Source organism: Misgurnus anguillicaudatus, chromosome 7 (assembly GCF_027580225.2).
Source record: "Misgurnus anguillicaudatus chromosome 7, ASM2758022v2, whole genome shotgun sequence".
Classification (NCBI taxonomy): Eukaryota; Metazoa; Chordata; class Actinopteri; order Cypriniformes; family Cobitidae; genus Misgurnus; species Misgurnus anguillicaudatus.
This window is the reverse complement of record NC_073343.2, coordinates 40,506,488-40,522,456: the sequence shown is the minus strand read 5'-3', so window position 1 is coordinate 40,522,456 and position 15,969 is coordinate 40,506,488. Positions and strand designations below refer to the sequence as shown.

Here is a 15,969-nt window from a genome sequence, read left to right as displayed (position 1 = left end):
AGCCTTTATACATATCTATGGGTTCACATGTCTTAGCTATGTAGAAAAACAGCAGGTCACTAAGTGTTTTACTTGAAGACAATAAAACAACACAACTTTCCCATACTTTTTAAATTCAACATTCAGTCTGTTCTTTTGGCCCACAAAAGAGTAACAAATATAGATTATACACAAACACATTGAAACATGCATTTTAAGTCATAAAGAGGCTAAATGTCCAATAGTTTACACATGTAGAGATGCCGGTTGTTAAAACTACTTTGACTGTTTGGTCTGTTCATTGTGATTGTAATCCATATACGGTACTGTGCCAAATGACAGCTAAAGTTAAAGATTACTTTGTTAAAATTAAATGTTAAATATTCTTTGTTTGCTATTGACTGCTGCATAAGGGATTTATATGGACTTTTTTCTTTTTTTAAATGATTACAAAGTTTAAATGGTAGCCCAGTGTTTGAATACTTTATAAGGATTGAACTAATCAAGAGCAAAATATCCAACAAAAAATATACATTTATAAATATTACATGATAGAAATGTTCTGTTGTAGACTGTACCTTTACAAGTTTTTGAAGTTTTTATTTTATATTTTTATTTTTATTACATTTTTGTTCCTGAAATCCACCCTTCTGCTGGATCAGAATCATCCTACGTTTTGGGATCAAACAAATCCAAATCTTACAAAAAAATTTTGAACAACATGTGACGTTTTGATCCAGATCAAAACCTAAATTGGATTTTGTGATCCAATCCAAATTCAGAATCCATTTTTTTGTTTTAAAAACCACCCATTTAGAAATATTAATCTAATCCAATAGCCAAAATCCAAATGGATTACATTAAAACAACTGCCTTAAATATTTTGGTTTGTTATTGTCTGCTATAGGAGGGATTTATATTGACTTTTTCTTTCTTAATTGAATGGAAGGTTTAAATGGTAGCCCAATGTTATACTTTGAATATACTTTATCATTATAAGGATTAAACTGAACAAAATTTCAACAAATTTCAACAATCAAACAAATCCCAATCTTACAAAATTTTTTGACCAACACAAAGTGACAATTTGATCCAGATAAAAACCTTGATTGGATTTTGTGATCCAATCCAAATTCAGAATCCATTTTTTGTTTTGAACAACCCATTTTGAAATTCTGATCCAATACGATAGCCGAAATCCAAATGGATTACTTTTGAACAACTGCCCCCAGGCTATAATCTGCCCTAATCATCAACTGTTTTTAAACGGCTGATGTCCGACAGTGAAAAAATAGCTTTTTTTCCTGCCTATACCAATTATAGGCCAATCTATCGATGCATCCCTCAAACCAATGCAGCAAAAATACATCTTTGTACAGAGATTATAAAAACACGCACAAGTCTTTTCACACATTTTTTATTGACTTAAATGTAAATACAGCATCCTATCCCTTTCACAAAAAGATGAGAGCACACTGATTTATAGCATATAAAAAAATAAGTATTTTAAAACAGTATAGCAGTCTGCAAAGTAGTACATATTACATATTTACAATGTCCAAGAAATCTGTAACACCAATACAATATACACATAACAAAATGCAAACTAATTTACAAAATAAACCAGTGTAGCATAAAATATATACAACACGACATTCATTGCATCTTATGTTATCCAGCCTGTTTTCCTACGAAGCTTTAGTGTACTCATTTCCTCCAGATATTTATTCCTACACCAAACACGAAAAATTGCATAGGGATACTACATTTCTTATGATCAAACTCCGGGCTGCCTCTTTAATAGACACTTAACAATTGCGGTTTAACAACATTAAAATCCTTTTACAATGCCAAAGCACGAGCAGAAAGTTGAGGTTTTTGTTTACAGTAATTTCAAATGTCATAATTGTACATAAAATGCTTTGAATACTTATAAAAGCTAACTGGGGAACACAAAAACAAAACTGCAGTGCGTCAGACACTGTTAAAATCAAATGGTGCACCGTTTTAATGCCGGTATTGCTACTTACTTTCCTTTAATAGCAAAATGTTTTCTGTTCAATGTCCGACATATTAAATATTTAAGGCCCTCACGACGAGTATATATATAGAAATTAGAATATGCATTAATTTTTAAAAAGCCTAATTAATGATGCATGATTCAGCTAGATGCAAGGACAATGACATTTGTGTATGGTCATTAGCAGATAAAGTCAAGGGTGAAATGCTTCTTCTGTTAAAAGTCACTGGGCAAATTCAATTATTCCTGATAAAGGTCACCCAGAAATCCACCTAATGATCCTACATAAAGCCCAATGCGGACAATTAGGAGCAGTATCACCTTCACACAGTTTCCTTTACGTTATGCGCTAAAGAGGGACAACATTTTTTCCTGTTTAAAGAGGCTTATTGTTCGTTAAAATTTACTCTAAACGTGCTCCAATATGGAGGTTAAAATAAGTAAACGGATTTCACAACAATAACTACAACTGCCAGGATAAGTAAAAATCTACAAAAGCAGCTTTTTATTAAATGGACACAGCAAAAACAGAGACAACCTGCTGGTCAAATTACAGTTAACCTGCTGGTCAATAGTAAACAAAAAGAAAGCTTCTTTGGAAATTCCAGAGGCCCAACAGGACTGCAGCAGGACTTTTAAGATAATAAATACATAAAAAAACTCCTACTTTGTCTATAGGCATGTTAAAGTGAGCAGCAGCTATACCCAGTTCATTGATTGGGGTGTCTAAACATCATGCGCCTTTTAGTCCGAACCAGTCACTTTATTTACAACGGCATCCTGAGTCTTTAACCCCAAAGGAACCAGTTTAGGCATCGGCCGCCACGTCACCTCTTCGCTGGCAGGGTGAACCGACACGGCCCCGCTTGCAGCTTTCATGTGCAATAGAGGAGGTGGAATGAGACCATCACTTGCAATGGATGTTGAAGGTTGTGGACTATGAACGTTTGTAACCCCAGATTCAGACGAAACTGGTGAATCTGACCCAAATATGACTTTGACCAAGTCATCTACTTTGGGTGGGATATCATCGATTTCATCTTTGGAGGAGTCCGGAGACATTAGATCTTCATCGAGCGTTAGGAATAAGGGGCTCAGTGCGCGATCATCATCCCGGTCCGTATCTTCCTGATGCTCAGACTGTAAGGTTTCCTCACCCGGATCTTCATTTGTTGGTTCGGGGGAGTCATTGCTTAACTGCTGACTGAGAAGAACAAGTTCATCTAGCAAAGACATCAGATTTTCATCTTCTGGATCATTGCTGTCCTCTTGACTCTTCTTGTCCGATCCTTGTTGGTTGGATGTAGTCACCACATCTCCTCCTGCGGGTTGTTTGGTTAAATCCTTGGGTTGAATCTCACCTGCTTCTCTTTCCTCTGAAAGAAGATGAGGTTTCTGCAGATGCTCGGAGGTGGGCTGTGCCTGGACAGCTGATGTAGTGTCTGTGATCTGTTTAAGCACAACCTGCTGTGGTACTACCAGACTGTTAACTGGTGGAACCAGAGAAATGACGTTGGCGATGTTTGGAAGGTTGATAGATTCAACTGGAGATAAATAAAAAATGATGCCGAATTATGTACATCTTGTAGTTTAGTAATACCATTTGAAAGAAGTCCTAGAAATATAAACTTACCGTGTGTGTTAACCTTAACAGGGCTGTTTGAAATGTTGATAAACTGAGGCTGCAACATCGGAAGGGGATTTTTTACTCCGAGTGGCTGAGGCATTGCAGGCACTGATATGCACACTGATGCTACACCTAAATAAAATTGTACCAACAAAAGTGTGAATGGTTATTAAATGACTAACTTTAAAGGGATTATTTTAGCGAAAAATTTAAATTACCCCAAAAATTACCCTCAAGCCATCGGACACACACAGGGTTCCCACACCTTAGTTAACTATAAACTCAAGGACCTTTCAAGGACTTTCCAGGTCTAATACCCTCAAATTCAAGGACTAAATGTTGGGACACATTTCAAGTGAGAGCAAGGTTACATCGTGTTACATTTTAAGATACATTATTACAGTTCCCTTTTGAGGGAACTCGCGCTGCGTCACTGCGGTGACACTTTGGGGACGCCTCCAGGGGAAGTGTGTCTGAATGTGTATATCAAATGCAACCAGTGGTGAGGCTTAACGTCAAAGACAGGGTGACGCGGGAGCCAGGAAGTATATTGCTATCTGAAATATTACCAAAGACGGCGTAACAGGAACGCAGGAAGTATGGCAAGGGAGACGCAGCGTCTCGTTTCCTTCTCAGGGAACAACAGTTACATACGTAACCTAAGACGTTTTCATGTGTCAAACAAAAAAAAGCAAAAAAGCATTTTGGTATGAATCAACATTCGCATACAGAAGATAAAAGCATTAAAAGCGAACATTTTAAAAAGTCTGAAATTTTTATGATATTATCCTACACTACACAGGGAATAATATGGATTTTTTTTCAGAAAACTTCTTGCATAAAATAGATTCCAGCACTTTCAATGACCTGTATCTATGTATGTATATTTTCAAGAACTTCCCAGGGCCTTGAATTCCCACCCAGATTCACAAACTTTCAAGGATTTCAAGGACCTGTGGGAACCCTGCACACGTGTGCTTCACACAAACACAATTTGAAGTATTTCAGTAAATGTCCTGACTTTTCCAAGTTTTATAATGGTAGTGAACAGGGACCACGGAAAAATTTCTGACTTTGAAGCCCATAATGTGCATCAGTCCTTTACATAAGTAATCCAAATGGGCTGGCTTCAGGGGGTTAAAAAGGTCTTTTGAGGGTCCATAAAAGGTCCATATTTAAAGGGCACCTATTATGCAAAATCCACTTTGGACATAATGTGTGTTGGCAGTTAAACACAACTACCCTACGATGAAAAAACTCACCCGCTCCTTGTTTTTTAATCACCTTAAAACTAAAGCAGTCTAATTAGACAAAGTCGTTTTGATTCTCTTCTTAATGTGATGTCACACTGATAAAGCCTCGCCCACTTACAATCCTGCATTACCATAGTTATAAAGCTTGGAAGAGCCGGGACATTTTCTAAAATAACAAACTATGGTCGTCTAAAGGATGATGGAGATATGCATCTCAGTTGGCTTGAAGGTGATTAAATAATGGGGTACTTCCCATTAGAAACCAACCTGGTGTGGTTGACTGATGTGGCCCAAGTGATGCGATGCCCACTGGCTGAAGAGGCTTGCTTAGCGTTAAGATTTGATTACATGGTACCATGGTGTTGACCAGAGGGATCACTTGAGGAATAGACACTAAAAAAGCACAGAAGATATTCAGCATTTATAACTTCAAAACCAAAATTCTTAAACAGGTCAACAATTACAGTACATATTCTGTAGGACTAACCGTTTGATACATGAGGATCTTTGACTGGAGACACTGGTGTGATCTGTGAGCGTGAGAGGATGTTGGGTCGCGTTTTCTCGCGTAGTATCGATGAATGTTTTATAGGAATTGGTACAGGCACAGATGTAATGTAAGTGGAATTAGCGACTCGCTGAATAGGGTGAGATGTGTTACTTTTCTCTTTAACAGGGATTGTAGAAGTGTTTTTGCTAACGTCAAGCTCCTTAGGTTTTGAAGTTGAATCAACTTCTATTACACCGTCAGATGTTTCATCGCTTCTCTGTTTCTTAAGACTCAAGTCCATTGGCTTGGAGGGAGAATGTGTGGGATTTAAAACATTGTTCACATCGATTGCCGGTGCTACATTTTGCGCTTTTCTACTGGTATTGATAAATTTATGGAAATTGTTGGGTTTAGTACTGGGTTTGGGCCTCCTCTGCTTAAGCTTAGACTTCATCTCTCCTACTTGATTTTGGGTCTCCAGAGCTTTCTGTTTTGCACTGATTTCTTTAACCTTCTCGCTGATGGACTGTACACTCTTGTCTGTAAAAAAAGCACATATAATACCTTGAGTTAGCAAAAAAAACTGCATTGTTCACAACTAACATTCACATTATGTGACTACATTTACCCAAAAGGCATGATCAGTCTCTTACCAGACAATATGGAAAGCATCTGTAAGTATCGGTCTCTCTTTTTTTCCAACTTGTGTTTTTTCTTCATTAACAGCCCTTCCTGCCGAATTAGAGATTCAATCTCTTCTCGACTCTGAAATATGTAAGAAAAATAATGTTATAAAACACTATTCACACTTTTTCCAATGGAATTGTACATTTTAACTATTATGAAAGACAGAACAGACCATTGTGAGGATGCTCATTTTGGAGCGTGGCACTGAAGGATACTTGAGTAGTAAGTTAAGGTTGTGAAAGCATTCTCTCAAAGAACAGCGCCTCGCTCTCTCCTGATGAACCTTCTGACGAAAAAGTAGTAGCATTACACAATGTACTAAACATTTAAAGATATTTTCATAAAAAACTTAAATAAAAAGTTTCCATTTGTTAATATGAACAAACGATAATATTGCAACTCGTATTATTCTTGGTTAATCTTAATTTTGACATTTACTAATACATACAAGGGAGGCACATTTTACATTTTGTCATGACCGACAACTAAGGATAATTTGCGATACACAATAATAATTCCTGTCCGAAATCAGTTCTAAATCAAAATGCGATATTATGCACAGCTCTTTCGTGTACTACGGCTTTTTTAACAGTAGGAAATCCTTATCAATCTAAAATCACTCGTTTATAACATGCATTTGAAAAAGCAACACTCATCAAACAAACATTATAAATATTCTTTATCATCATGAAAATACCTAAAAAGGTTTAAAGAACAGCAATATAAATATGCTTATACATTTCCTGGAGCTGCCTGTCTAACCATGGGTTCACACCAGCCGCGTTTGAGGCATCAATTTCGCGTCTACGCGTCTAATTTGCCGCTTGAACATTTTGAGTTTACTCGCATCATTCGCGCATGAAATTTTTGCCATTGAGACATTCACGCGGAAATTCGCGTCATGGGAGGGTCTTCCATAGGCTTCTGCGACTCCGCTCGCTTCCTGTAATCACGTCACTACTAGAGTAAGCTCCTGATTGGTTAACGCGGTTAAAGTTAAAATGTTTCCGAATGAGTCGGAATCCCGTCTACCACACTAAATGCCTCATTTGTGCCGCAAGACCTCCAGACACGCGTTACTGCGACTTCACATTGACTTAACATTGAAATCACTCGCGCTTCACGCCTCTACCGTGGCTGGTGTGAACGCAGCATTATGATTCTTGTTCTGCAGCGCATATTTAGTTTTTTGCACGAGAGCGCCCTCTGGCTTTTGGATGTAACAGCATTTTACCATAACTCATTGAGAAGCATACCAAACAGAATCGTTACAACCGATGCTCGTTAATCAATCATTAACCATTAACCAATACGATTATATTATTAAAATATAATTTAAGTAAATCTTAATTTCGATCTTAACTAGGGATGCACAATTAATCGCATGCGACTGCCACACGCATCGCGGCGGCAATGCCGGTTCCTTGATTAGTAATAAATCGCCATCAGCTGCTTTCAGATGGAGCGGCATTTACAACACAGAGCCATAGTCCACGACAAGAGGGGAAATACCGCATTTATAATTGTAGGCGAATCATCTGCGATTATGAATGCAATATTTCCCCTCCTGTCAGTGAACTACAACTCTGTGCAGGCCACTGACAAGAGGGGAAATATCGCAATAACCGACTTTACCGACGAGACGCGCACGACTATCACATGCGATTTATCGTGCAGCCCTAATCTTAACCAATAAAATTTTTTATGCTTAATTATTATTTCATTAAATCTGAATTTCGACATTTACTAATACATACTAGGCATGCTTCTTTTGACTTTTTTTCTTGACTGACAACCGATGCTCGTTCCTCGATCATTAACTGTTAAACGATAAGATATAGCATTAAATTATAATTGAATTCAAGTCCCTGTGAAGTAAATCTTCTAAACATATTATAAATGTTAGGAATGTATTGCTGAAATGTGCCACATAAACTATGTAGAATTTAAATGTAGAGTTGGTGGCACCGCCCCAACACAATTGTGAGCATCTATTCATGTTGCAGCGTAATTTGAAAGTTGAGGTAGACGGTAGCTTTTCCGCGAGTAGCCATCTTAACTCTTTCCCCACCATTGACAAGTTAACGCATCAATTAAGAGAAAAAGCTTCCCTGCCAATGATGAGTTTTACCGGCAATCCATATTTCTGCTATTATCCACCAGGTGGCGCTCTTACCCATCTTATAAAACCTGGAAGTATCCCCTTAGGGCAAACAGTTCAAACTCTGTGTATGTTTTGATCATCGCTCTAAATTCAATTCGAATTGTTAAGTATTCGATTTAATCTGATATCAGGATGCATCATGATGCATTTGCATCCTCAATTTTCAATATTACTTCACTTCGAAATCTGTCTCCCTCACACTTTTACTGTTGTGGCTCTTTCTCGTCTTTATGGTAAAAGCCTTGCATTAAAAAGTGCATTATAGCTTTAAAACGCAATGTGGCATTTTTTAACATGATGATTGAGCGCTTTACATCCTAAAGAACTAAACAGCAGTCCAAGTACAAAAATATAAAATGTGCTGTATGCACACGCACACTTACCTCAGCAGAAAGAGAGGGTGATAGAAAGGGAGAGAGAGAGAGAAAAAGAAAGAGAGAGAGGATTATAAAAGAATTGATTTAAAAGCCCTATGGACTATTAAATGTATCTATGGGTATATCCTTAAATACTTCAAAATAGCACTACATGTGCTTCATTTTAGCTCAATCTGCTCTTAACACTCTATTCTTCTTCTTCAATGATCTCTATTTACCTCACATTTACTACTGACCCATAGTGGGAGCGGCCAACATAACACGCTTATTTGAACAACAGTACTATAGATATATGTGCTGTAAATGCTTATCTGAATGAATGTGTTCAATTATTGGTTAAAATATTAACCAATAGCATTATTCAATCAAAAATAACATTTAACGTTAAAAAGTTGATAACACTCACCCCTAATACATACTTAAAATCTAAGGTTTAAACTAAAATGAACAATACTTGTATCAACTAACGTTAACAGAGATGAATAAAAGTTCATGTGAGTTTAGAAATGAGATGGCTAATACTTACTCTGATCTTATTTCTCTCAATAACATCCTCTGGGTGGCTACAAAAACCAAAACATATAGGTTAAGCTGTGCTGTTTTGTGTGAGGGAAACAACATTTGGCAAATAATAGAAGAGTAAAAGAAACATGTCTATTTAAAGGGGACAGAGAATGAAAAACCATTTTTACCTTGTCTTTGTTGAATAATGGTAGTCTACCCGCATTCACAAACATACAAAAAGTTTAAGACATTCTAAACATCTCAGTCTCATAGAAATTCCTCTTTTAGAAATGTCAGCCAGAAAACAGCCCAATCTGAAAAACTGATTCTTATGACATCACAGGCATCTCCCTGCCCCTTCACTTTAAAATAATTGGCTACATTTTTAGAGTGGCAGCAAAGTCAGCCAATCAGTAATGAGATTGCAAGTTAAGCCAGTAGGGGGAGCCAAATAGGTGCAAAACCACTTGTTTAAATCCCCCCACCCTAGAGCTATTTGAGAGAGGTTTTTAGGAAGCTTCTAAGGCATAACAGACCCAAACAAAAACATTTTTGTCTACATGTCGCATCACAGAACAAGGATAAATACCCCGTTCAATCATTCTATGTCACCTTTAATGTATCATGTTTCTTGATGTAGGTGTGGAAAAGCAAACTTCCATATAATCCGAACGTCAATCACATGTTGCTGCTTTGTCTTACCTTTGAAGTGGATTATTCTTTCTGGCCGATCTCCTTAGTAGTTCAATATTAATCTTTTCTGTAGACTCTTCAAAGTTCTCGATATCAACCTCCACCTCTGCATGATCTTTAACCTCTGAATCCACATCCACGTCCTCTGTATAAGAATCCTGTGATACATCAGTAATAAAACAAATAATAAATATACAAAGTCCAAACAAAAACCAATTACAAAGCTAAAGTTACTCTCAAGTTCTTACACTGTCTGTGTCATCTTCGTCATCTTCACTGTACAAGTCAGAGTCGTCAGTCAATTCTGATTCGTCTGAACTGATCCCCCTTTCTTCTTTGCCTGCGTCCAACTCGGTTTCTTTCAAACTGGGATTTGCTGCCAAACCAGAACGTTCCTGTTGTCCTGGCTCACTAGGCGAAGAGCTAGAACCATCTCCAGAACACTGTGTAGGTTTTGGAGAAGTGGCGGCAGAGGATGGAAGCTGTGATACATCTTCTGCCGTATGCTCAGCCGTCTTGGTAACGTCACAGGTATTCACAGTAGAAACCATCTCGGGTGGCTTACTCAAGTCAACCAATCCTTGGACCTGAATGGCAGGACTGTTTGTTGAATCTGAGGTGGCTGAAACAATGGTCTTTGAGGACTCTTGGTTCTGTGGAGTTGAACTCATAGGCTTGAGCAATGTAAAGCCACCTTGTGAGAGGATAGAGGAAGAGGTTGGAGTGGCAATTCCAGGGTCTTTAACAGCATTTGGAGCAAGAATTCGTAACGTGCAAGTGCCAGTTTGTCCTAGAAAACTTGGGGCAACTTTAATAGTGGATGGAAGGCTGTTGAATGAGATTGACTTGGGTGCAGTGAGCGTGACTGTCTTGCCACTCAGAGACGTAGGGGCTTGTACGGTGATTATAGTTTTTGGCTCTGTTAGGCTTGTTGGGCTGGATGATGTGACTGTGGTAGTTGTGGCGCTCTGAGGTTTATTCGGAGAAACTGCTTGATGTGTTGGCAAGTGGAATAAAGTTGCTGCAAAAAAAAAAAGAAGAAGAATGAATAATTCTGCCTGACATTATACAAATCGAGGCTTCAACAATAGATATACTTTGTGCATACAATTTGTTACATTTTTACTTTTAACTGCAATTTTGAATTTAATGAAGGCCTAGTACAATTAATAAACACACAAGTGCTTTAAAAACATTTCCCTCAGATTCACAGACCAGGCTTAAGGCTAGTCCTAGACTAAAACACATGATTGAGCTGATCTTAAAATATTTCCAGTACCATTGATTTGTCTCAAGATACACACCAGTAGCATCTTTTCTAAGGCATGTTTATAACAGATGATTAAACGCCTTAACTAAAACCTGGTCCTGGGTTTTGCTAAGCCTCGTCTCTGAAACCGGGCCCTAGGCTTGTGTGGCCAAATAGAGGATAAAATTTCCCCCACTGCTTCGGCAAATTGAATACAATACAATCTTAAAGGGCGTGTTGCAGGTTAACCACCACTGTCGATTAATGGGTACATAAATCACTCAAGATATGTATATCATTTTTAAAATGTCTTAAAATTGGTCTTAAAGACCACTTTTTTTACGTTTTTGGTATTAACGTTTTTTTTTTACGCAATTCAGCGAAGACGTCACGTTGGGCAGAAGTGGAGAAAGCCTCAGCCAGAGCCATAGAGAAAGATGAGACATTTATTGCTGTTTAACACTTACATATATCATTTGAAAATCATATATACATCGTAGGAAATATATAATGTGATATACTGCAATATTTACCATGCTAATTATTATTTATGATATATGTGGAGATAAGTAAAACTTCGCAAATCTGCTGATTTCATCCATTCATGACCTGACCACCAGGCTAGAGATTTTTAAACATCCTTAATCCACACTTACTAGTCTACCAAATAATATCTAAAATATATTGTTTGTAAAAAAGGATGCTTTGTTATATTGTTTATGCGATCATAACGAATCACACAATCATTTTATACGCAGAAGCAGCGGTCAGCAGCTGCAGCACACTCAGATCCGACCGCATACATATGTAATAAACAGGCGTTCGGCGGCTTTTTACATCAGATGATGTCAAAGGCTATGCCATTTGAGGAGGAACCGCTCATTGATCACTGTATTTTAATAAATCCTTGACATGGTTGGATATGCCGAACGGGTTGAGCACTTTTATATACTTTTTTTGAGCAGAGAGGCTGCACAGTTTGACCAGCGGGCTGCGGGAACCGAACGCACATCACGCCGCCAGACGGTGTTGCTAATATAACTCGAAATGTATAACTATTATAAGACCGGCCCACCGGGAAAGTCCCGACTCTCCCGATTGTCACTGCGCTACTGGCTGTAAGGAAGTGAGTGCGTTTTGGTCGCTGGTCGACCCGGCGAACAGATGTGATGTGCCTCACTCGGCTTCCAGGATTTGACATGCTGTTTGTGCTGAAGATCGCATAAAGTTACACCCCTTTCAGGCAGGATCATGGACCCCCTCAAGCCAGCACACACGAGTATGTAAATTTTTGTTTACTTTCTACACAAAGTTATGCTAACGTTATGCTATCTGCCCGTCTCTCTATACTAGCCTATCTATCTATCTATAATCTGCGCTATCAGAACTGTACTTTACTCGTCTCTCTAGTCACTCTTAATGCCCTCAAGGCGGCTTTGGTAAATTCTCTCCCCAGCGTGACGTCATACAGTGCGTTGTGGGGGAAAGGAGAATCATTGCAAACCGCTGTACTTTTTCGTATTATATTTCGTTTTGTGATACCCAACAACATAAAATACAATGGATAACAGTTTAAATGTTTATTATCAACAAGCAAATTGCACAAATTCGTTGAAAAATTTAACCTGCAACACGCCCTTAACTCTTTCCCCGCCATTGACAAGTTAACTTATCAATTAAGAGAAAAGGCTTTGCCAATGACGAGTTAATCCGTCAATCCGTATTTCCGCTATTATCCACCAGTTGGCACCTTTACCCAACTTATAAAACCCGAAAGTATCCCCTTAGGTCAAACATTTCAAACTCCGTGTCTGTTTCTATCATAAGTCCAAAAGGTGAAATTATTTTGTGATGTTCAATACCTTTCCTAGCCATTAAAAAGAGGAAAGTGAAACCGCAGAGGAAAGTAAGCAATATCTTGGTATAATTCCATGTAATGATGTTGTATGTTAGTGATTAAATTTGTACTAAGCATGATCCACAGAAACACTTTCTCATTTCACCTTTTAGTTTCAATGATGTGCATGGCTCCTTTAAAACAGCATCTAATTATCTATATGATGTTTTCCTGAACCAATTTAAGCAGAAACACTTACTTGGACCTTTAGAAAGGATGCTGGAGTTCATGGATTTGATCTGACTTAAAGGCACCAACTGAACAAGTTGACCATTGGCATTACGGTACAATGTGTTGCCATCAGCCGTTTTCACCACTTGAAGCACCATCTTTTGTCCTGGGGTCTGTAAAGGGGGAACCTGTGTGACGTACTTTGCCGTCTGAGGACCACCACTAGTAGCCGCTATATTACGGGACACAACTGTAATCACAACTTTTTTCCCAGAGGTAGGAGATGATCCAGGTGGATAGACCACTGTTGGAGTTACGCTAGACCCACCTGAAAACAGTGAAAGGTTTTAGTTTCGAGGGTTGCTGTTAACTTGTTTACCATTACAAATAATTACAGTTCTGAATTAAGGACTGAATAAAGAGTCAAGACAGAACATCATTTTCTATTAACACTATAAACAAAACATCTTAGCATCCATGTCCCCACAAACAGAGTGCCGCAGAAATGATGTATTTTGTAGGCCAACAGAGAAGTTAACGAGACACTGGTTCCTTCGACAAAAAGCCCATTAATTTCTCTCATATACTTTTGGATTATCTCTGTATATAACAAAAGTTAAAAACTCTTCACAGATGAAGACAACTATTATGAATTTCTAAGTCTAAATACGTTTACTAAAAACAAAATGCTAACATTAGGCTACAAGCGAACTACACCACAGCCACTTGACTTCAACATCATCACCACCAAGCTTTTCACAACTTTTCCAAACTAACATACTCTGAGGAAGAATCATTGTTGAGAATTGGGCCCATGTTTTTAAAATCTTCATGCGTGATTTCCCCAACAAAGTCTGTAGTCCCATGTAGCAACCACCCTTTTAAAGACCTTGTAAAAGCTTTAAAAGTCACGAGGGAGGATATTACCAGTATCTGTTGTAGAATAAAATGTGAAAATATATAGGCTTGTGTTAACCCAAGACCTTCTTTAAGAAGTTTAACCAAAATCCCATTTAAAAACCCGTTGACTTCGGGAGCTTGAAACCAGAAGTGCTAAAATGCTAACTCGCTTCCGGGTTTGCCTACAAACATACATCATCTCTGCTGCCCTCTATAGAGGAATCCTTGTCACCACACAATCGGCATTAAGAAACTAATGCAATGAATTCAAAATCAGATGTTATAGGTGATACATGGTCAAATCAAGCAGAGTCCAAAATTAACAAACAACAATCATCAGTGTAAAATTTACTGTAAAAGTTACAGTACCAATTTTACAATTGTTTCACAGTTGGCTGTTATACAGGTAAGATTATAAATGATTGTGATTATAATTAGATTTTGTCAATATTTTTATTACACTTTACCTCGTGTAAACACAATACTACGTAACTAAGCTCATAATCGCAGCAAGCATAATCGTATTATGCAGATTTATTACTAAAAATAATCACATTAATGGTATGCATGTAAACTTAGTCATTGATGTAAGATACAAACTTTTTTTACAAATAAACATTTTATGACTAAATGTTTCTGAGCATGGCAGAATTTCTTGCTTTTAGCCAACAAAATTTAATTTATGTAGAACGAAATCCCACAAATAGAGACCGATTTATATGTTGCAACATAAAAATATGATTGTGCCAAAAGTTAATTTTGGACCCTTTGTGAAAGAAAACAATGTACACGAAAAGCCAAAGTCACAAATGGCAGTAATAGGCGATCATGGGAAGAGTATTCAAAAGACAGGAAAGGCAAGCAAACACAGATGTATTCCAGGATTTCAAAGTCTGAAGCACTACATCACAAGATCACAAGACGACGATGTGAAATCCTCCCAGTAGATTTATTGCAAAAGGTTTGTTGGAGGGGAACACAAACACAAAATGGCAAACCAAGAAAGCCAGGCTTACCCAACTGCACGGTGGGCGATTTATTGATGATGGTGATTGTTGGAGGGGCTTGAACTTTTGAAACAGTGGGAAAATTGTTGCTACCTGTGGAGTCTGAAGTCTCAGACACCTGGGTAGCCAGGCCAGGTTTAAGAGGAGACTGAGCAACACTAGGAACCCCAGCCATCAACAAAGAGGAGGGGATGACAATTTTTGGAGGAGAATGCTGCAAGTTTGGAGTGCTAGTGCTGGACAGATTTTGAGAGTTGATGTGGTTGACCACAAACTGGGTGAAGACCGGTCCCACTGGGGGCTTGGTCACTGTGCAGAAACAAATTAAGAAGCAGGTTAAGTCTGCCACTTAACTAGTAAGGATAGATTACACCACACGATGTTTAAAATCCGAGTAGTCGTCATCAGGTTTAGACTTAGAAAAACCACATTGAGCACCAACTTTAATTCAGCCACTATACAAACCTTCATTAATCGAATAGTGTCCTTAGTCTTCAATATTGATCAAAACCCTCTACCAACAAAACGTTTGTATTCTCTGAAAGTCTTTTGAAATAGAATGCAGTAGAAAAGACATTGTTAATTGCAGCATCTTTTCAGTCCTTGGCTTACCTGCAGTCTTGAGCAATGTGGTTGTAGAAGAAGATGTGGTTGTAGAAGGAGATGTGGTTGTAGAAGGAGATGTGGTTGTAGAAGGAGATGTGGATGTAGAAGGAGATGTGCTGGTAACTGAAGTAACTGCAGCCACACTAGTTATTGAAGCAGTGGTAGAGGTAATTTTAGTGGATGCTGTGGGTACTACACTAGAACCAGACTGACTGACTGGACATAATCTTCCTGTGATATAAGCTGCCAGTCTATTGGCAGGGTGCAAAGCCCCCATTTTTCCCAGTTCCAGCTTGGCTTGTGGGTACACCTTTCCATTGACCTGCAAAATCAATTCAGCAAAAC

The 15,969-nt window shown here is 38.1% G+C and overlaps 1 protein-coding gene across 7 annotated transcripts in view; it reads right to left on the bottom strand.

Moving 5' to 3' along the window:
* Nucleotides 1-1,380: 1,380 nt before the first annotated feature.
* mgaa (MAX dimerization protein MGA a) overlaps nt 1,381-15,969 on the bottom strand; it is a 30,001-nt gene continuing 15,412 nt past the window's right edge. For 3 of the 7 annotated variants that reach the window (XM_055173227.2, XM_055173232.2, XM_055173228.2), the window contains exons 14-25: nt 15,631-15,946; nt 15,028-15,327; nt 13,140-13,439; nt 10,043-10,815; nt 9,804-9,952; nt 9,124-9,160; nt 6,229-6,342; nt 6,023-6,134; nt 5,367-5,909; nt 5,147-5,272; nt 3,633-3,758; nt 1,381-3,543 (exon numbers count right to left, since the gene is read on the bottom strand). In XM_055173227.2, the coding sequence (XP_055029202.2) occupies nt 2,744-3,543; nt 3,633-3,758; nt 5,147-5,272; nt 5,367-5,909; nt 6,023-6,134; nt 6,229-6,342; nt 9,124-9,160; nt 9,804-9,952; nt 10,043-10,815; nt 13,140-13,439; nt 15,028-15,327; nt 15,631-15,946 (3,696 nt within the window). In that variant the 3' untranslated portion in view covers nt 1,381-2,743. The remainder of the gene's footprint in view (nt 3,544-3,632; nt 3,759-5,146; nt 5,273-5,366; nt 5,910-6,022; nt 6,135-6,228; nt 6,343-9,123; nt 9,161-9,803; nt 9,953-10,042; nt 10,816-13,139; nt 13,440-15,027; nt 15,328-15,630; nt 15,947-15,969) is intronic. The other 4 variants (XM_055173229.2, XM_055173230.2, XM_055173231.2 and 1 more) reach the window with 4 other exon arrangements.